At 39.8% G+C, this 20,705-nt stretch overlaps 1 protein-coding gene across 1 annotated transcript in view; it reads right to left on the reverse strand.

Annotated features, from left to right (window-relative positions):
• SI (sucrase-isomaltase) overlaps positions 1-20,705 on the reverse strand; it is a 43,353-nt gene that overhangs the window by 14,465 nt on the left and 8,183 nt on the right. The window contains exons 6-33 of the mRNA XM_066326432.1: positions 19,978-20,149; positions 18,546-18,645; positions 17,791-17,903; positions 16,676-16,801; positions 16,082-16,213; positions 15,741-15,857; positions 15,039-15,152; positions 14,718-14,802; positions 14,009-14,126; positions 13,461-13,632; positions 12,751-12,867; positions 12,102-12,256; positions 11,727-11,811; positions 10,919-10,975; positions 10,429-10,553; positions 9,975-10,063; positions 8,736-8,785; positions 7,214-7,384; positions 6,594-6,743; positions 5,213-5,419; positions 4,283-4,437; positions 3,104-3,272; positions 2,147-2,243; positions 1,637-1,749; positions 1,423-1,548; positions 583-711; positions 371-478; positions 211-273 (exon numbers count right to left, since the gene is read on the reverse strand). Coding sequence (XP_066182529.1) covers positions 211-273; positions 371-478; positions 583-711; positions 1,423-1,548; positions 1,637-1,749; positions 2,147-2,243; positions 3,104-3,272; positions 4,283-4,437; positions 5,213-5,419; positions 6,594-6,743; positions 7,214-7,384; positions 8,736-8,785; positions 9,975-10,063; positions 10,429-10,553; positions 10,919-10,975; positions 11,727-11,811; positions 12,102-12,256; positions 12,751-12,867; positions 13,461-13,632; positions 14,009-14,126; positions 14,718-14,802; positions 15,039-15,152; positions 15,741-15,857; positions 16,082-16,213; positions 16,676-16,801; positions 17,791-17,903; positions 18,546-18,645; positions 19,978-20,149 — 3,415 coding nt within the window. The remainder of the gene's footprint in view (positions 1-210; positions 274-370; positions 479-582; positions 712-1,422; positions 1,549-1,636; positions 1,750-2,146; positions 2,244-3,103; positions 3,273-4,282; positions 4,438-5,212; positions 5,420-6,593; positions 6,744-7,213; positions 7,385-8,735; positions 8,786-9,974; positions 10,064-10,428; positions 10,554-10,918; positions 10,976-11,726; positions 11,812-12,101; positions 12,257-12,750; positions 12,868-13,460; positions 13,633-14,008; positions 14,127-14,717; positions 14,803-15,038; positions 15,153-15,740; positions 15,858-16,081; positions 16,214-16,675; positions 16,802-17,790; positions 17,904-18,545; positions 18,646-19,977; positions 20,150-20,705) is intronic.

Raw genomic sequence — 20,705 nt, forward strand, 5'->3', positions numbered from 1 at the left:
CATACATATATTCTGGAATTAAAAAAAAAAAAATAAACACAACAAGAAAAAAACCCCTAATTGCTTGTTCACTAATTTTTTTGGCTCTTAGGAAGGCTTAGACAATTTCTGCAACTTACTCCTGCCATCAGATTTATCAATGAGTTTGCTGCTATTTTAAGTGATTAATATCTATATTTGAGTCCAGAACCAAACCATGTCAGTATTTACCTCTACTTGATCTTCATGAGGCAGTGACTCGTTGATTTGGACGCCGGGAAGGAATGACCAGACCTAATAGGACAAAGAATTATTAAAATAATCAAACCACACTAAAGACAAACTGAACATCAACAACACACAGGTTTAAATACCCTTCCCTGGACAGTACCTTGGAATATAAAATTTCTTGGCTATCAGGCCATTGTACGAAGACATTTTGCTCCACACCTCTGTCAAAGGCAGGATAACCAGTTTCATTCCCAGAAATGCCTGGATCCTACAATTAGAAGCACTTTTAACCTGATGCTCAAAACTCACATGGAATATATCCTCCATTTCATGATGCTACAATGGAATTTAAAAGCAATATCACAAACTGACCAGGATGATGATAAATCTCATTCCTTCTGCTTTGATTTTGTTGACCAGAGCTGGTAACCCAGCAAAACGTGGGGAAAGGGTGAAGTCCAGGTTCCTGTTCATGTAGTCAATATCTGTGTATTGGACATCCTGCAGTTCAAAAAAAACAAAAACAAACAATCAAAACAAATTAATGATAAATTATTTTCTCCCCCTTTTTTGCCAGATACTGAAAATCCACCAAAATAAGTAAAATATGGAAATTTTTAAGTGTAAAATTAGAGGCAGTGGTTACTTCAGGCTGAAGTTGTTAAATTAACCATACACAAACTATTAGCAGGTCCAAACCAAAATAAGCCTTTCACTGCTGCCTCTGAGGGGAGAGTTTGATACAAAATAGAGAAAAATATGGATTTATCCATACATATGTAAACAGAAACTGCACCTGTATTTCCATAACTTTAAGGAAATAGTTGTTCTCTATTGAAACACTGATATTATTGGATTTAAAATAAAATATTCAATTTGTAGCATAGTTTTTTTAGACCTAGGTGTTATTCCAACTCTTCCAACAACAAGCTGGGCCAAATCACAGCTGACTTGACACAGAGCATAATGGCAATGAAATTATGCTGCTTCATTTTTTTCCCCTGCTGGTTTTCCTTAATCCCTGCTCCTTCCTGTCATTCTTCAGTGTCCATAATGAAGAAAATCAAGCAGGTTTTAAAACAGCCCAAAGCCTAAAACCTGCTATTCTCTACCACAGTGGGATTTTTGTGGTTGGTCACCGCTTTAGTGTTTAAGTGGATTTAGTCAATGCCACTTAGCCAAAAGCTCAAAAGTTATTTTCTCCCAACGTACATAGGGAATCTGAGCTGCCTTCATCTCCTCCACGAGCTGGGCCACCTCCGAGTCGTTGGCGTATCCGTAGCGGCACAGCTGGAATCCCAGGGACCAGTAGGCCGGCATGACTGGGCGCCCAATCAGCTGGAAAACAGGGAAGGATGCTCGTGGTGAGGAGGGGAAAGAGAAGCCAAACCAACCCACCAAAGCCCAGTGTTGGTCAGGCTCCTACTTCAGTGTATTCCTGGACCACGAGCTCGGGAGTCGGGCCCAAGACCATGTAGAAGTCGAGGATCCCTCCGATGGTGCGGTAGGTCAGGGCAGGGGTGGGCTGGAACGTCACATCTGGAAGGGGAGGGAAGGGAGTGAGAAAAGGGTGCCTGGGTTTGCCACCAGTGAAAAACACTGGCTGTGAAAATGCAGCACACAGAGCAGGATGCGGAGAGACAATTTACAAAGGTCTAGAGGGATCAGCCAAGAGGGAATGGCTTCAAACTGACAGAGAAGGGGCTTAGAGGGGATTTTGGGAAGAAATTGTGCCTTGGGAGGAGGGCGAGGCCCTGAAGTTGGCCCAGAGAAGCTGTGGCTGCCCCTGGATCCCTGGAAGTGTCCAAGGCCATATTGGAGCAGCCTGGGATAGTGAGAGGTGTCCTTGCAGGGGGGTGGAACAGGATGAACTTTAAGGTCCCTCCTAACCCAGACCATTTAATGCATTTCTGAAATAAACTGAAGGTTTTCTTACCCATGGCATTGCTGTTAAGCAAGAGGACTCCGTGGGCATTGCCATCTTCTTCAAGAGCCATATAAAATGGCTGAAAACCATAGGAATTCAGCTTGTACTGCAAATAAAATAAAATAAATTTTACTGGTGAAATATTGCAAAAATTTACTTACTAATATTTAGTAATAAATTTAACATAAGACAAGTGCCAAACATAGCAAATAAGCTTTAAATTTATAAACCTAAACCCCACCTAACCACAAAACAGACCTGCAGAAGGTCACTTGGAACTTCACAATTTGTCAGGCTTGTCTAGACTGCTCAGGAAGGAAAGCAAAGGTATTGCTCCACTTAAATGTCACTAATGAGAAGGTGCTTCCACAGGACAAGATTTTCCCTTCTTTGCAAACAGAACCACATGTCTACGTGTTCAGCAGGTGCTGGTGACATTATATTTAATTTTCTCGAAATCTGTTCCAGCCTGAACTGGAAGTTAGAGCTATGATTAGCTGCTGCTATTTCATTGGCCATTCCCTGATAATTGGAAATGTGCTATCTTGTAGGAAATAAGACAAATAAACAGAGATAAGATTTCTGCTTTACTTGTTTAAGTACTAAATTAATCCCCAAGCAACAGGAATTGTTCTGACTCATGTCTAATTTTCAGAACAATGAAATGAGAAGAATAAAAAAAAGGAGGAACGTGCTGTTACTCCTAAGCTACCTGTCACCTTCCAACATCTGACAGAGGGCCTGAGCCCCTCATATTGCAGGTCACAAATAATGGCTTTACAGAAGACCTTTGCCATGGAGACACCATCTAAATTGTAAACTGTGATAAATATGGTCAGAGCCAATGCCCAGCACTAGCAGACATCCACTGAATTTTAAGGTCGTGCTGAACATTTCTGCACTCGTTTGTTAAAAAAAAAAAACAAACAGAAAACCACCTCATTTTCTCCTTCTTTGCCTACTTACAGTTGGAGGCTGGTCTCTGGTGAACATTCCCCAGGTGTGCCAGGACATGTTGTGTCGGAACGTGGGGTGCTCATGTTCCCCAAACCCATAGATGTACTGGGATGCCAGGCGGGTGGAAATCTGAATGAACATGTCACTGAAGGTGAAGGTGGGCAGGGCTGAATTCCAGCTGAAGTGGGAAGAGGAAAGGGAAAATAAGAATAAAGCATTCTCAGGGCTGTGTTTCTGGCAGACACTTCCTTTTGGGTAACTCTTATTCTCTGGAAATCTCACTCTTCAGTAAGCATGGAATTAAACTGTTGTGGTTATCAAGGAAACTTAAGACACTTGAAATGAGGGTGTCTAAGAATTGCAGAAGAGTTTAGGGACACAAAGTCCTCTGTGTCTCTCAGAGAGGAATCCTACACAGGCACTGTGCACTGCAAGTTATTTTGGCAGTTTAGTGAGAAAATGCATTTCAGGACACTGCAATCCTATTTTCCTTCTGGTCTGAACACTGGGGACACATGGAATACAGTAAATAAAGTGCTTTTTACAGTTCACTAAATTTTCTGTGCAGGTTACACTGAAATTGTGTTCACAGGTCACATTTATTATAAATCAGCATCTTTCCAGTTAGAAATCCAACTGCAGCCTGGTGGGCTCTGCCAGAGAATTTCATTACTCCAGGAGCTTCAGTTGCAGGTTGAATTATTACTCTGGTTGGCAGAAAGGAACTCAACTCGCAATTTAGTTTTGAGCACTTAAAAGAATTAAATAAAATTGGTTTTTTGAACAAAACCAATAGCACACTCAACTGTTCTCTGTTTTCTAACTCTGACTTAATCAAGGAAAAATGAAAACTCCTACCAGACTCATCTGTCATGTTACCAAAACCCACCTCAAATTAGTTGGGACACTACTTCCTTCTATTTTTTTTCCCCCTAACCATTCCCCAAAACCGACCCAAATGGCCAATCCTTAATGAGCAGCGCTGTGTAATATCTTCCTAAGGAAAGTATTTTAGGAGCTGTAGGAACTCATTTTGCCTCCCAGAAGCTTGGGGATCACACAAGGCACAGCCTTCAGAGCCACCAAGTGTTCTTCGCTCCGACACGTGCCCAGAGAGAAGATTTGGAGGGGAAAAAAAGCTACAAAACCCCGTGTGAAATAAAGTAAAAATAAGTGGCAGTGGCTCACATGACTGTGCCCGTGCTCTTGCGGCGGACTTGGATCCCAAAGGGTTTGATCTGGAGAGAGACCTCGTAGAGCCGGTCCGCGCTCGTGCTGCTGGGGGAGCTGGGGAGGTTCAGGGGCACTGGGACCTCGTATCGTGGGTTCTGATAATCATAGATCTGTGAGGCAGAAGTTAATTTATTTGAACAAGTCAGTCGTTGGAAACCTGAATCTGATATAAATTTCAAAATGCTTGCGGTGGTATTTTCTTTCAAAGGCGTATTCTCGAACCAGTTCTTTCACAGGATTTTTTTTTGGGGGGGAAAAGAACCTCAACCAAAAGACCTTAAAGATTTATTTTGGATCATAAATCACTTGTCTAATTATCTACATGAATTTAAAGTATATACTTCTATTTAAAATATACATGTGTATACTCTACAAGTGTGATAAATAATTTTCTACTTCATCTTTTACTCAACTTTTAGGATTCTTTTTCAGGTTTTCTGTATTTTGAAAGCTGATAGAAGTTAATTTTTGATGTCTGACCACTTATCTCGATATTATTAAAAACATGGCAATAAATTACAGTTAAACAACAGTGCACAGAAACTTTTAGAATAGAAGTGCAATGATGTAAAAAAATGTAGAGTCATGAGAGCACTTACAGATAAATTTACATACATATTAACAAAATACTTTCAGTTTCAAAGTTCCTGGTAGACATTACACATATACACTGACATTCTATCTTTGATTCATTTAACTTCTGTGTAATATTGAGTGCTATGATTCTAGGACAAAAAAGAGATGTGAGCTAAGAGCGATAATAATTGGCTAGAAGGAGAAACATTTACACAAGGCTGCCTCTGTCTGCAAAACATAAATTTGGCTATAAAAAGCCCTTTGAATGCCCATAATTAAAACATCTGGGGAATTCCGGGATGGCGTTACCTTAAACTGCAGCATGTTGTTGAGATGATATTTCACCTCCAGGCGCAGGGTGCTGATTGGGGCAGTGGCAGCCTCGTTAGCTCTGACCATGGAGCTGTCCAGACTGAGGTCAGCCACGATCCCAGTGGAGGAATAACTGACACTCTCTACTGAGTAAGGATTGCCGGAGCTGTAATAGCAGGAAGGAGCATCTGGATTTTCTGCCGCCTGGTGCAAACAGAAAGGAGTGAGGTTAGTGAGTCAGATGGATTTTTTTTTGTTAGATATTCTCATAAAATCCTGTTTTTTATCAGATCTGTACCAAATGTAGGATTTAGGGGGAAAAAAATTAATGGAATCCTGAGTAAAGAAATAATGCAGAATAATCTCTACCCTGTCTCAGGTGTAATAAAGGCAACCAGTGAAGGCTGGACAAATAGTTCAGGCAGTAAACTGAATCGTTGTGCAATGAAGATGGCTTTAATTTCCCCATCTCTGTGATCTTCAGATCAATCCCTCATGGTGGTTTAATCCTGGCCTGTGGAAATTCCCCTTTTAATCCCATTGCTCTCTGGCCGCCTTCAAGGAGATGTACCCAAAACCCATTTCATACTCAGGCAACATCAGAGCAGATCTTTCCACTGGCTTTATTCCCACAAATTATCCTTAATATATCCAGTGAAAATAACAACCTGCCATTTCCAAATGTACAAAATTACAAAAAGTTCTTTTAGCAGTGCAGCAAAACCAGAGCAGTTCATCAACTGCTTCAGGAGGTGCTGGTGCAGGAACAGCCACCACAGAATTTTGGATTTCATTCCTATAGGAAAGGCCCAAAATGGGCATTTTAGATTTAGAAGCACAGGGAATAATTTAGCTAGAGGCACCCTCTGAATTTCAACCCTGCCAGGCCATGTTGCTCTCACGTGTTTATTAATAAATAATAATATTAACACATAAAACCATGTGTTAAAGAACTTCATGTCAGAGATCAAGGTTTGGAAATAGCTTCTTGATGTAGATATAAACAAGACCACAAATGACTCAAGATTTTTGTGGGATTCAAGGATTTCATCTCAAACTGAGATCCAGAGGAGTTAATTTGAGTGAAAACATCCCTGAGTGACCAGGAAGGTGACACAAAGGGGCTGAGCCTTGCAGGCCACGGTGCCACTGAGGCAGAAGGGACAGCTGAAGATGTTATTCTACTTTTTCATTACTCTAATATAATATCTGTTCATCTTTCAAAAATTTCCTCATTTTCCCTCAACTCCTGATATAATTTGGTAGAATTTTAATTGCCCCAAACCACTTTTATTCTGTAACCACAAAGGAAAATCTTTTATTCTGTTGTTTTGGGGGTTTTTTTTTGTCAAGTCAGTTTAAAGAAATAATGACTTACTTCCCAGGAACAGCCAAGTTGTTCACATTTTTCCCTTGTTGCATTAGGGCTGGGGTAACAATCAAATCTTTCATTGACATTCACTCTTAGAGTCCATGTGATTCTGTAAGACTTCCCCAGATCAAGCTGAAGTCCTTTTATAACAGCAACCTTGTAAATATGAAACAATAGTTATTAAATGTCACACCCCATCCAGCCTTCCTTCAGTCAGAAGAGGTGCTGGTCCTTAAGAATAATGCACTCAAAAACTGAAAAATTCACAAAATCCCATCTTTTAAGATTTGATACAGTCTCACTTTTAAAAAACACACAGAGCTGATATTTTTAGAGATAAAATCTGAAGAATTAAGACTCTAAAAATATGGAGTTAATCCCACAGCTTCCTTGGAAGCAAACAGGAATAAATACATGAAATAAGCTGTCTGCTGCACTGCGAGCATAACTTAGATGCACTTTTATGCAGCAGAGTTGAATGCAATTGTACTTTTATTCTGTAATAAAAATCACATTATATTTCACGGAAACAACATTGGCACTGGGTATTGTCCTTTGCAATACATAAAATAAAGTTGATGCAATTTTAAATATGTTTACTTTCCATTTTCCTGTTACTGCTTTACCTTTGTGGCAGCATCATAGGTAAGATTGGGGACGTAATCCTGCGCAACATTGTTCTGAGTCACAGAAACTGATGCTATTTCCTGGGACAATCCCAATATCTTGATTTCCTCAAATTTCAGGTTGTTTGGATCAGTGTATTGGCTGTGTGTAGCAGTCATTTGTAGAACATTCTGAAAAAGAATATAGTGGTCAAAATCTTATTTTAAAAACCTGCCAAAAATCCTCCTGATTCAACTTTTTTTTTTTTTAATGAATACTTTCACATTGTAGCATAAATAAACCAATATATTTTTCCACAAATATTAATTATTGCTCTGCTCATCGTTATCACAATAAAGCTTTATTACCATGTATAAAATAATCTTCAGAGTTGCATTTCTGGGTTTTTTTTCCCTTGTTTGGGAAATAAAGAAAGGCTGGAGGGGGTCTTTGACAGGGCAGATAAACTCCACCTGTCTGGGATCTCACTGGGTTCCAACAACCAAAGGTTCTCACTTCTCAGGATATAAAAGCACCATTTCCTACTCCATATCATGAATTATTTTTAGATTAAGAGTCCAAGCAGAGGAACTGCACCGTGGCTGTCACACGTGTGTGGAACTTCCTCATTGCCCTCCATGGGAACACTGCGGTTAATTGTTAACTCAAATGTCATCACAGTCAAGTCGTGATTTGGCTCTGCTGGGGTTTCAAACTCCAACAACAACTGGAGTTTTTTTATCTACAAATGATTCTATGATTAATTAGGATTTCAAAAAAATCACTAATTCATGTGCTTCACTGGTGTTCCTCTGCATTCTCTCACTTGGTTTATGCTCCTGCATAATGGCAAAAGAAATGAATACCTTCATCCAATATTTATATCATTATTATCACAATTATTATTTTTGTAGAAGCAATATGTTATCATGCTATTTACAACCCTTGTTATGTAATAGTTACTGTCAATATTGGATGGAAACACTATCAGGACTCCACCCTGATGTCAATTACCCTTGCAAAAGCATTTTCAGCTTAAAATAGCACAATAAAACTTAACCCTGATGTAGTTTCTGAGGGCTCAGGCAAGGTGTGGGTCTCCTTCACTCTTTGGAGACATTCAGCTGTATTTTCACAGTATAAATATATATATTTATATATATTTACAGTGCCATTATTTTGATAATCACAAAATCACAAAACAAAATACAAATCACAAAATCCATGCTTCTCCTTTTTGACTGTGTTTTAAATGCCTCTTATGCTTTAGAGTTCTCTTGTTCAGTAAATACTGCTGCTGAGTTTATTTTGTGGAAGGAAATAGGAGTTATTTAGATATTTACATTAACTAGGAGAAAAACACCTAACAGATTTCATCCCAGTTAAATGAGAGTATTTTGAACATGATTCCTCTTGCTTTTGGTAAATATTTTGTTTTCCAGAAAATCTTACAGGAGAATAAAGAGAGAAAAGAATATTCTTGAAAGATACTGGATAAAAATCAGAAATTAAAATTAGATTATTTAAAAATCAAATACTTACGTTGGAAACACTAAACTCATAGAAAATGTAGTTGTTATTCTCAATTGTACCTAAAAGGTAAAGAAAGAAGTTACACTTGGAGTGCAGAAAAGAATAAAATTAAAGTAGGGCTGTGCCACTGCTAGAGACCAATAAGCTGTTAATTATCAGGACTGCATTCAAATATTTACTAATGTGTCTCTGAGGAACTGAAATGTTCCTTTTTATTTATCCTTTGGCCAGTCTCCCTGGAGAGAGATTTTCCACAAAAATTCATTGAACTCAGCTCTTCTAAAACGTAGTGATTTTTTTTTTTATTCTACTGTTATTTCTTCTCAGTTTGTCTTAAATATAAAAGTTTTGACCAAAGCTAATCCTTCAACATAGCCTAAATAAAAAAATAATGGTGATGATGATAATAATAAATACCATGGAACCATAAGAGAAGAAATAACACAACCAGGGGAAAGAAATACAAAGTGTGCTCAATCTGGCTTTTTTTTTTTCCCCCCCACACACAAAAAGACAAATCCTGTCACCAGAGGCAAATTGCAAATCGTTCCCTTGTAAAACTGCAACCTGTAAGTTTTGGGCAGGCCATAAAATGATGGAATGTTTTATTGCTTTGTTTGGCAGCAGCAGTGAGGGCAGTAATGGCTCTGTTATTTTAGGCCAGAGGAGCACATGGAGCTCTCACCCCCCATGCACAGCAGCCACCCAAGGCCTGCTGGATTTATGGCAGCAATAATCAGCTGAATCACTGCTCTATTTCTTAAAACCATCCCCGATTTTCACTAAATTCCAAAAAGCAGTGGCCTGGGAGTTTTCCTGGGAGAAATGATTGGTATAGTCCACAAAAACAAGGAGCTGTACAGGTGGAATCTATAAAGTTTTCCAATATTGATGCTCAGATACCTCCCTGGATGAGCAGAGGTTTGCCTAAATCCCAGGGGAAAACCCTGTCACTTCCTGACAATCTCAAGATTTCTCCTGAAAACCAGAGGTTAAACCTTACAGCAGAGGCTTGACCTTAAACTAGAGCCTTGTGTCTTTTTGCTTTACTTGTGTCAAATTAAGTTGTGACTTCCATCTTACATTAACAACAGCCACAGTTTTCTACTTAGAAATGATGAAAACCATTTGATTTACGAGCAAGTAGCAGCAGTGTGTTACTTTGTCTTGTTTTCAGCTGGAACACTGAAATTTGAGCATGTGAAATCTTTGTTAACCATATTTATTTCACTGTTGATGGCTGCTCACCTGTGGATTCTCCATCATCCCAGAACAAATCCCCAGAAGCTTCATTGTTGAGATCCAGGGCAATTATCAGTCCCATTGGATTCTTGCGGCTGTGGAAAGAGATTAATGTTTATAACAAACATCTAAACAGTCTTGATGCATCCTCCACGTTCATGTAAGAGTGAAACACCCAACAGGGTCACAATCCTCGGAGCATTGCCTTAATTAAGTTTAATCCTCCGTTTCCTTTCATTTTCATGCAAATGGATTGAAACACCCAGTGAGCTTATGAATTTCTATGCAAATTATCCATCACTAAAGGTGTGGAAGTGAGGTTCGGCTCACAGCTATTCCCACATTTCAAGGTGAAAGCCCGAAATACAATGGGCTGCTGTTATATGTATCCTAGAAGTCCTCAGCCCCATTATGGGGGGAAAAGAAATAAATGTTAAAAGTGTTCCATTTGGGATCCTACCTTTCCGCTGTGGTGTTGCTTGGATTCTGAGTAGGGTAAATGTATCCTCCTCTCAGGTGCACCCCCATTTTCTCTGCTGGGGTATATAAATCGTGCCATGTTTTCTTAATATTGACTGGTTCACCCTTATGGACAGGGAAGGAAAAGAGAACAGGAATTTCGTATTAGCCGCTGCTGGGAGTGTTTTCTTAAGTCCTGAGCTTCATCGAATTGTTCCTTATACAAAAAGCTTAAGTTATGTAAATATCTATGGGTTAATGAGCACATAAAATAATTGAATATCACTATGATTTAGTGTCATAATCTGAGCCCTTTCTTGAGGCACCAGTTCTTAAGCTTCTCCCACCACCCTTCATCCCTTCTCTCTCAAGTAACCTCAAAGTATTTCCTTCACATCTCTGTCCCCAAAGCAAGGCTGACAAACAAATTTCATCCCATTCCCATTTAGAAAATGATGTGATATCCCATAATACCCTGTGCATTTCCTTACCGTGTCATACTCGTACCACTCTGCATCAGGGAGGTACACACGAGTGGACTCCACACCCTAAAAGAAGAGAACAAAGAAACAACTTTCATATTTCATTTCATATTTAACAACTTAATCAGATAAACTCGATTTTCCAATAAAGCTGAAGCCCACTGTGAGAAGTTCATTGATATTTCCACGCTTTGCTGTTTCCTGGTGTTTAGGATGGTGCCCAGACAGAGGGAAGGGGCAATCCAAACAGGTTTTCTGCAAAGCTGCTGGGGTGGAACTGAATTGCTGCTCTGCAAAGTGGCAGCTCAATCAAAGCCACGATGCTTCAAACCCAGTGAACCAGATCCTATACACAAGCATCTCTCTATCTTCTTTATTTCCATGTATTTTGGGGCTGGCACCTTTCAGATTCTCTCTTTACCTCTCTGTATTTAAAAAATATTTTACTTTTCTCTGTGGCAAATGCGTTGCTGGCAGGGGAAATCATTATTTACAGGATTCTGCCACAGAATAAGCCCCAATCTTTTTGTTTGCTCGTTATAGCACAGAGAAGCTGAAATGCAGCAAGAGAAGCTGATCCCAAAGGAAATTCAGAGATGATGTGAGGATGAGGTAAAGCAGAATATCAGACCAGACAGCCTTGACTCCATAGAAGACTGGAAAACAGGAGCGGGATATAACGGCAAGATTTTCCAGTTCAGCAGGGGTAAAAATGTGCTGTGGGCTCTCTCACTGGAAGCAATAGATGAAGGAGAGGGAACTGGTGACTCAACATGGCCCAAGGTTACCAGATAGATCCCAAACCAGCCAAACCTACCGGCTCGAGGACAGGGGAAATCAGTAGCCCAGGGCCCCACAGGAACTGCCTGTCGATGCTCCATGTTGTTTCATCAGCGTAGAACCTAAATAAATGTGAAGGATAGAGCAGAAATTGTTTGGGTATTTTTTTTTTTCTTTGTCATTTATATCATCAGCAATCCCAAAGTTTCAGGGTACTGATTGCCCACAATTACGACTAAAGGATGTCACATAAAAATCACCTCCTGATGACACCAAAATGGGATTTCACAGATTGGGAAGTCACCGACAGATATCCCAATTGGCATTTTCACAGGAGAGAGGTTTAGAAAGCCCTCTAACCACATGGAAGGTGTCAGACTTTTGTTACTGGCTATAAAACTCCCAAACTCACTCGTGCAGCAGTGGCCTGACCACGGTGCTCCCCTGGGTGTGGGCTTTGTAGAGCAGTGTGTACAGGTAGGGCAGCAGAGTGTAACGAATGGTCAGGTAATGCTTGGAGCTGTTCACCAGCGCAGAGTTCTGTCCAAACACTGCTGGGTCTTGATGCTGGAAACAAACATCCACTGTTATTAGTTCCAGCTTTCTCAAAAATGCTTTGGCAAACATGTGGAAAGCTGTTTCAGAGGGGCTGGGGCTCCGTGAGGCAGCTCTGCACTGGGTTCTCCTTTCTGCTGCTGTGAGCTGCTGTCTGTCCCTCTGGGCTGTTTGCACTGCCCACCTCTCCTTGTCCATCAGGGTTATTCCAGGATCCCTCCTGGCAGCCAGGTTCATGCCAAGGAACCCCCAGGGGTCAGTCTGGTGTCTCACAGAGACCTCAGTGTGCTTTGGTGGTAGGAGGACCCAATATTCATAAAACTACTACCAAAAAACTGTGTTCTCAATTACCCCTCATGAAACACAACCTCTCTCATCTATAATTTTATAAAGACAGCTTAAATGTCTGTTTTCAAACTGGTCAGTGGTGGTGAGGGTTAGAAGTGATATTAAAGGAAATGTGGTCGTGTAACACAAAGCAGTTCTGAACACAAAGCACAACTTACAGCATAACCTTCACAGTTGTGGTTCCTGGAAAATGGGTAAAATGCTCCCACTTGCATCCATCGTCTGCAAAGCTCTTCTGTGGTGTTGTCACTGAAGCCACAAATATCTGCTCCAACCTTTTTAAAAAAGATAATTAAAAAATCAGACCGTGTTGGATGTACAGTGTTCTGCATCTTGAAAGGTACAACACAGTTGTGACTTTCCACTCCCAAATCCAGCTATGCTGTCCAAAAAATTCAACTGACCCCTCACTGACATTGCCCATCATCCTGCTTCTTCCAAATTTTACCTTCATGTTTGGTGATCATATGCACAGAATGGGAAAAAAGCTTCAAAACCATTAAAATTTAAAATCATAAAAAGGATTTTGGATATTTCCCTTCTAAGTGGACACGTCTGATTTGAAATGATAAGAAAGCCAGGAATTGTTTCACATCCCTCAGTACTGTTCAAAAATTACTGAAATGAGGGGTAGATTGGGATATACGAGATAATAAGTTTGCTACCCACTTTTATGTCACCATAGCCACAAAAATCAAAATAAACGGCCTAAATAATAATAATAAAAAAAAAATCGATAATTGAAAAGAAATGTTCAAAGGAGATTCCTAAAAAGGATTAATTTTGAGGTGTCAGTGATTATTTAAAGATTGCTTGGTTAGATAATCTGTCCCCTGTTTGGAAAGGATGGCACGAACTGAAGTCCTACATAAGGTATTCCAAAGAGGTTAAACTCCAGCATTCCAGGGATGGCCCACTTCATTTGGTCCCACGTGGCAAAATTGTCCCCCAGCCAGTGTCCTGTGTATTTTCCTGAGCCTGCAAAAGTGGACCTCGAGATGAGGAAGCTTCTCTTTCCTGGAAACACCGTCTCGATGGCTCTGGAAAGGAATGAGATTGGAGTTACACAGAGGAAAAGACAATTGAGACATGGATAATTTTGAAAAAAAGCCGATTTATATTGATTTGTGCTGATTATTCATCTCAAGGATAGGGTTGTCCCTTTGGAGGTGAGGTTTAGCAGAATTCAAGATATTAATTTGGAATAATCTCTTTACACAGCCCTGACATTCAGTCTGTGGGTTTTCCATCCAGCCCCAGGCTGTGGATTTTGCCTTGGCTAAACTGGCTCAAAAGTAACACAGCATTTTCCAGGAATCTCGTTCCTTTAGCAGCCAAATCTCGTGGTGCTTTGGAAAATGCAGGCCATGCACTGTTCTGAACCCTTTCTGCAGGATTTTAGGATGCATTCCTTACTTCCTACTGGATATGGCCATAGAATATCCATAAAGGTTGTGGACATCATATTGCTTCCCCCAGTTCTGCACTGCATCCAGGCAGAGTGTCTTGGAAAACATGAGTTTGTCCAGAATCCCTGGAAGAAAGGAATACAAATAGCACTGGTAAGAAACATTTTTATTCTTAATATTTCCGATCTTTAATGCACATTTATGATACCCAAATCCCTTTTTCTATTCATTCTTTTACTCAGGCAGTTTAATTAATCCAAAATCAAAATGCTGTTTGGTTCCTCTTTGCTCTGTGATATTTCCACTCCTGAGCTTTGCACCCATCCAAGGAACTGGGAACTGTGCTCTAAACTCCTGAATCACCATCTGACAACAGGCTGGCAAAGGTCACTTAACTCTACTATTAACACAAATGATGAACTCCATTTTAGTTCTGCAAATATCTGAAAAACTACTGACACTGCAAGAGGATAGTTACATTATCAGACATAATTAAGGCATTGACAATACCCAGTAATTATTTGACAAGCTACAAGAGGCAGTTCTATAAACCACACCTGAAGTATACAAATGCAAGCACATAAATATTATTTACTGTCAATAAGATTTTCCAAACCCCACCCATAAAAACTGCACTAAAAATCACATTGTACCCTTGAAAGCAATTAACATTTTATTTGATATTTTATTATTCTGATTAAAGTAGCTGGACTTACTGGGAGTGTAAGGAGGGTAGTTTAATTCATTTGGTGCACAACCTTGTTTTGAGCCTTGAACAAAGTTGGACACTTCATTCATGTCCTGGAAAAGAAAGATGAAGGATGTAATAAAGTTGCCTTAAATACATTTCCCTAAAAAGTCTTCCCCTCTATTCCATCACCCTTTAAAACATCATTAGATATACTCCAATATCTCCTTTCTGATGGCAAAAAATGCCTTTGAATCCAATAAAAATTCAATGTAACAAACATCTGCTACCGCCTATATTTAAAAAACTTAAAAATAAATTAAAAAAAAAATAATCCTGTATTACTCACAATCCACAGTCCATCGTAGGGCACCATGTCATAGAACAATTTGCACTCATCCACCCACCAGTTCGTGCACTCAGGTCTGGTGAAGTCTGGGAACACAGTTTCCCCTGGCCACACCTGCAGCAGTCAAAGGAAAATAATGAATGAGACTTTGGATGGGATTAAAAAGGGTTCATAAGGATCACAGACCTGCTCAGGTTGGATGGGAGTTGAAGAGCACAGAGAGTATGAATTTCTTAACTTTTAATTTTTCAAATTTTTTTTGTGAGTCCTGCAAGGAACAATTCACAGCTAAAGAAATTCACAATAGAAGTTAAGATTATGAATTAAAAAGTTAATGTGGGATCTGGCTCCTCAGTTGCCACTGGAAATAAATAGGAGCTGGCTGATGAAATACCTCTTGAGCCTTCAAACTATCCTTTGACGTAAAAAACAATTAGGGTTAATGTGAACGTGTGTGATTTTAATTGCTATTTTGGTTCTATTTTTCTTTTAAAAATTAAAATCTAAAAAGATATTAATTTCGATGCAAAATTCATGAAAAATACCTTTTTAATGTAAACAACTGAAAAAAAATTGAGAGGTGGAGAATTATTTTCAAGAGACCTTACAAACTTTGCTCTCACAGGTAGATAAATCCCCTGAGCTAAATGAAACCACGACAGTGATAACAGATCCAATTCGAATGTGTAAAACCACAATTACCTCCCCAATCAGTGTTGTTCCATCTGACCCATTCACCCAGACTTGTCTCTCTGTTCCCCTGACGAAGCTGCCATAGGGACTTCCATCAGCCAGATTACCGGTGCTAATAGCAGGATCCTAAAGAAGTCAGAAAACAACAGAGAAAAGAAGAAATCAGGATGCTCCATCCATCATTACAGGCTGTAAATGCAATAATTACATAGAGGAAGTAAAGAATAATAATAAATTACTGTAATGGAAACGGTGTAAATGCAATAATGGCATAAAATTAGTGAAGAAAAATAATAAATAACTGTAATGGAAGTCTTCATAAGGAAAAAAAGGAGTAATTAAATGCTTACCAAGATGATGATGTATTTTTGTCCACGTTCATGCAAATAAGATGCAAATTGAGGGAGGTCTTGAAATTTCACCTTGTCATAAGTGAAATCTTTCCTATTCTCCATATATTCAATATCAATGACTTGAGCATCCTGAAAGAGAAGGAAATTCAGCTTTTCCATGAAAACTGATAGGTACAGATTTTTATTAGTCCATTTTCCTCCCCAATATTGGCTTAATATTAGGGCATTTTTATTCTACTGAAGACATCAGGTTCATGCCCATTAAAATCTTTTAAAAGTTAGTTGTATTTTGCCTTTGACTGCCAATTAATAGTAATATATGGTTCCACAACTGTCCACAGGACATTGTTTTTAATGTTTCAAGAGAGGAAAAATGGACAGAGTGGGAAAGAAAAAAAGAAAAATTATTACAACAAAGTATAAATAAAATAAAATCTAACTGCAGTTAACCCACCCCCCATCTGACCTTCTGATAAAGGGTCTAACATCAAAATGGACAAAGATCTTTGGCAGCACAGGTTTCCTAATCCAAACTCATGGAAAACGAGGCGGTTGTAGGATCTCAGTGTCCTCCCCAAACCCCATACTCACATAGGGCATTCCAGTGGCCCTGTTCCTCTCCACGATTTCCTTCACCTCAGCCAGGGAGGCGTAACCATAGCGGCTGAGCTGGAATCCCAGGTTCCAGTAGGAGGGCAGTGTTGGCAGTCCCACCAGCTGTGAGGGGAAAACAAAACCCCCACGTTGGTGTTGGACACTCTGTGTCACCTCATCCCCTTTTCTCTGCATCCACTGATGCTTTTGGATTTGAGCTTTTCCATTTCCCACCCATTTGTGCTCCTGCAGCCCTTTAGTGTGTGCCCCCACACCCCACACACAGTGTCAGCTGCTGCTCCCCCACTTTGGGCAGACACAACAATTCCTCTCCAGGCCTGGCAATCACGGACCCCTCACTGCCTCAGGGCCCAGGGATGGGAACAAAAGGGAGTTTTGAGGGGGAAAACTTGGGCTCAATGACTTCATTAGCTGGAGCTGTAATTGGGAGATGAACCCCCAATGTGCCAATGGCCCCAACTGATCCAAGTGTGCAAACCCGTGACCCGGGGTCCATTTTGGGTGTATTCCCTGGGGGCTTTGTCTGCCCTAAATGTACCTGGAGGCCCCTCAATAAACAGAACTGCTTTTTATTCTCCTGATTTTGTCTGGCCTCTGTTTTTAGGCAGCCCCAATAAGGCATCACCCCATTTCTTACATCTACACCAATAGCACACACTAAATGAGCAGCCCACTCCTAAATACAATATTTTTTTTTCCCTGTTATTCATTTATTTTAATAAATGCTCCTATTTTGGGACCATGCCCATCCTTTAAGGTGTTACTGGAACCAATGCAGATCTCAAGAACAGCAAAAGATACTCAGTGATATCTTGTGATCATAAAATCCAGACATCCTGTACACACGTTCTCTATCCCATAATATTGCCATATGAACAGGAATTTGTCCTCATGAGCAAGGAAACAAGTTATTCTAGAGACCATCTCCAGCCCTAATGACCACAGTTTCAATTACAGATTAATGAATTTTGGAGCTCTTGGGCCTTGAGCATGGTCTCCTCTCCAGCACCCAGAGAACAAAAATATTATAAAATAAATCCCAAGCACTTGGAAAAACCTGTTAAGTGCATGAGGCCTGTAGGTAAAGGTACCTGCAGGTACTCCTGGACAACTTGCTCTGGAGTGTTCCCCAGGAAGATGTAGAAATCCAGGATGCCTCCAATGGTTCTGTAGGTTACTGCTGGAGCAGGCTGCACCACAAACTCTGCCAGACAGGAGCACACAAAAACAGTGCTGAAGGACAGGAAACTCTAAAATAACTTTGCCATTTTCTGATTGACGATTAGAGAATTTATTGAAGTAAAAAATACAAAATTATTTACTGAAGTAAAAACCAAAAAATGCCTAAAGAGCACTAAATCATGAATTGAACTTGCAAAGAAGGGGAAAACAGACAACTCTTTATGTGTCTGTTTCCATTCTTTTACATCCTACAGAGAAGAGAATCAGAAGAAATCCAGTGGTTCAAACTTTTATCTCTGAATTTTTAGTACAACTTTCCAGCCCAAAGATATCCAGAGCTCAGTGAACAGAAATATAAATATACTTATCTGAAGAGACTAAAGGACATTTACTTCCAAGTGTTGTTCACTGCAAATTTAGTCTCTTGTTCCAGTGCAGACCTATACAGCCTTTGGATAAGTTCCTGACCCTCAGATTTCCATGAAAATAATCCAGTTAATTCATTGCTTGTATTTGAAATATTATTAGACACAGGGTAATGACTGCCCTCAGATACTGGTGTGGTTTTCAGAAGGGACACTTCGATCAGCTCAGTTTTTATTGCAATCCCAAAGGACATTTCAAAAAAAAATTCAGCTGCACTGCTCAGAGAAAGGTTTCTTACCCATGGCATTGCTGTTCATCAGGAAAACACCAAAGGAGGCTCCAGTGTTGTCTTCCAAACACAGGAAGAAAGTGTGGGCTCCATATAAATTATCCATTGCCTAAAATAATAAAGGGAACAGGCAAGCTGATCAACATCTAATAACAGGATCTGTTCTGGAATATTTCAAAATATATCACCGGTAGAAGTTGAAACATCTCAAAATGGAGCAAACAGACAAAATTTAAATCCTGACACTCCCTTGTTTTATATGTTCTGTTTTTCCTGGAGTTTTCCTCCTTTATTTTCCATTAAAACAAGAATTTATGCAATAAATAGATAACAGATCTGATGGAACTCCAGGAAAGCTGGCAGATATTGCAGCTCTATTTCTGGGAAATAAATGTTCTTATCAAGGAAAATCCAAGAAGTGCTTCCACCCCTTTCACCACAGATGAGGTTTTACATCTAATCTATATTTCTATTCATCCTACAAGGCAATAAATTTGATGTCTAATCTATGAAAACAGGAAAGTGCCTTGCTGCTTTTTCATTTCCCTTCTAATTATTTTTTTTATTCCTGTTGTTATTATTAGGAACATAACCCCTCAGAAATGCTAACTGTTGTTGCAATAGTTGTGCTTTTTCTCCTGAAAAAGCAAATTCAGTTCAAATGAACAAGAAACAGAACCTGAGCAATTTGAAGTCAGCCTAACTTGGTGCTGTTCACTGTTTTTTTTTTAATCTGAATGAGTCTACATTCAGTTGAGCCATACAGATAAGAACTATCTTCAAACCAGAGAAAAGAGTGAAGAATCTTAAGGCAATGGGTACAAATTCCAGATTATTAATTAACTACATACAGCTATCTCACCCTCAGGTTTCAGTCTGTATATCTCCTATTACAGTGAAACAAAAGTTCTCTCTCAAAGAAGGGAGTTGCTTTATGAAGCTGAGGTAATGGAGAAAATAATCTTATAACTATCAAAAAATGGGTGCCACGGAAGTTGTTTCATACAGGGACAGCCATAAAACTCTAGAAGCAAATGAGAGCTGACAGACATCTTTTATCTTGGAAAGAGACAGCTGTTAAGGAGAATTTTTCCATAATTTGAACTCCAAGGATGTTGCTGAAGGAGCCTGGGGCATCCCAACTGAGCCCTGCACACAGCAAAGCATTAGGGCATACTGTGATTTATGAGTGTGTTATTTATTCTGATTATCAGCAGAAGCTGAAGACTCATCTATTAAGGTTTATCCACTGGTTTTCCACTGCACACCAACACAAAAATCAGGGAACACCCATCAGTACCAAGGAGCTCTTCACCACCAACACCACACAGTGCCTGGAAAACCTTTAGGGAAAACTCAGTGGATACTCAAACGTGCTCACTGCCCGAGAGCTTTGGGTCTCAGAAATGCAAAGGAGAAGGGGAAATAACCCCAAACTCACTCCAGAGGTGCCAACATCCCTGGCGAAAATAGGCCAGGTTTTCCAGTTGACATCGTGCCTGTACTGCTTGTGCACATGCTCGCCCACGCCGTAGATGTTGCTGCTGGGCAGTTTGATGGAGAGCTGCAGGAATTGGTCAGCATACTGCAGGGGCCCTATGGTCGTGTCAAACCTGGGGAGAAAAAAAAAAAAAAAAAAAACAAACCACAAATTTGAGAAAAAAATGAAGATTTTTAGCAAGAGTTGTTGCAAGGACTCTTCCTGCTCCTTTGGGCTGGAGATGGGTGGCACAGTCAGCTCTCTGCCCAGATTTTTCAGGTTTCCTTCCAGCTGTTGTTGGAATCAGAACTCTGCTTTGAGGCCTCAAGTGGGACAAATTAAGGTAGAAGGTGGCAGACTTTATCAGAATAATAAGAATTTTGGGAATGAACTCTCCTAACACATTGTACTTTTATAAGGAGGTCTCTGTTTTGTTGGACTGTTTAAGAGTTGGGGAAAATTTGTGATCTTGTGCAAAGAAATTTATCAAGGATTTACCTATGAGGGGCTGCTCTTATGTCATAATAGGAACAGCTTCCTCTGAAATCCTCAGAGTTCAACATCACTGTCATTTTTACTTCAGAAACCCAAATGCAAAAGCTTATGAAATTAATAAAAGGCCTAAGGAAATTTTTCCAGAGACAATATTCCAGATAATTGTTTCACTGTGGCCCCACAGGTGTCTCATG

The sequence above is a fragment of the Sylvia atricapilla genome, chromosome 10 (genome assembly GCF_009819655.1).
Source record: "Sylvia atricapilla isolate bSylAtr1 chromosome 10, bSylAtr1.pri, whole genome shotgun sequence".
Taxonomy (NCBI): domain Eukaryota; kingdom Metazoa; phylum Chordata; class Aves; order Passeriformes; family Sylviidae; genus Sylvia; species Sylvia atricapilla.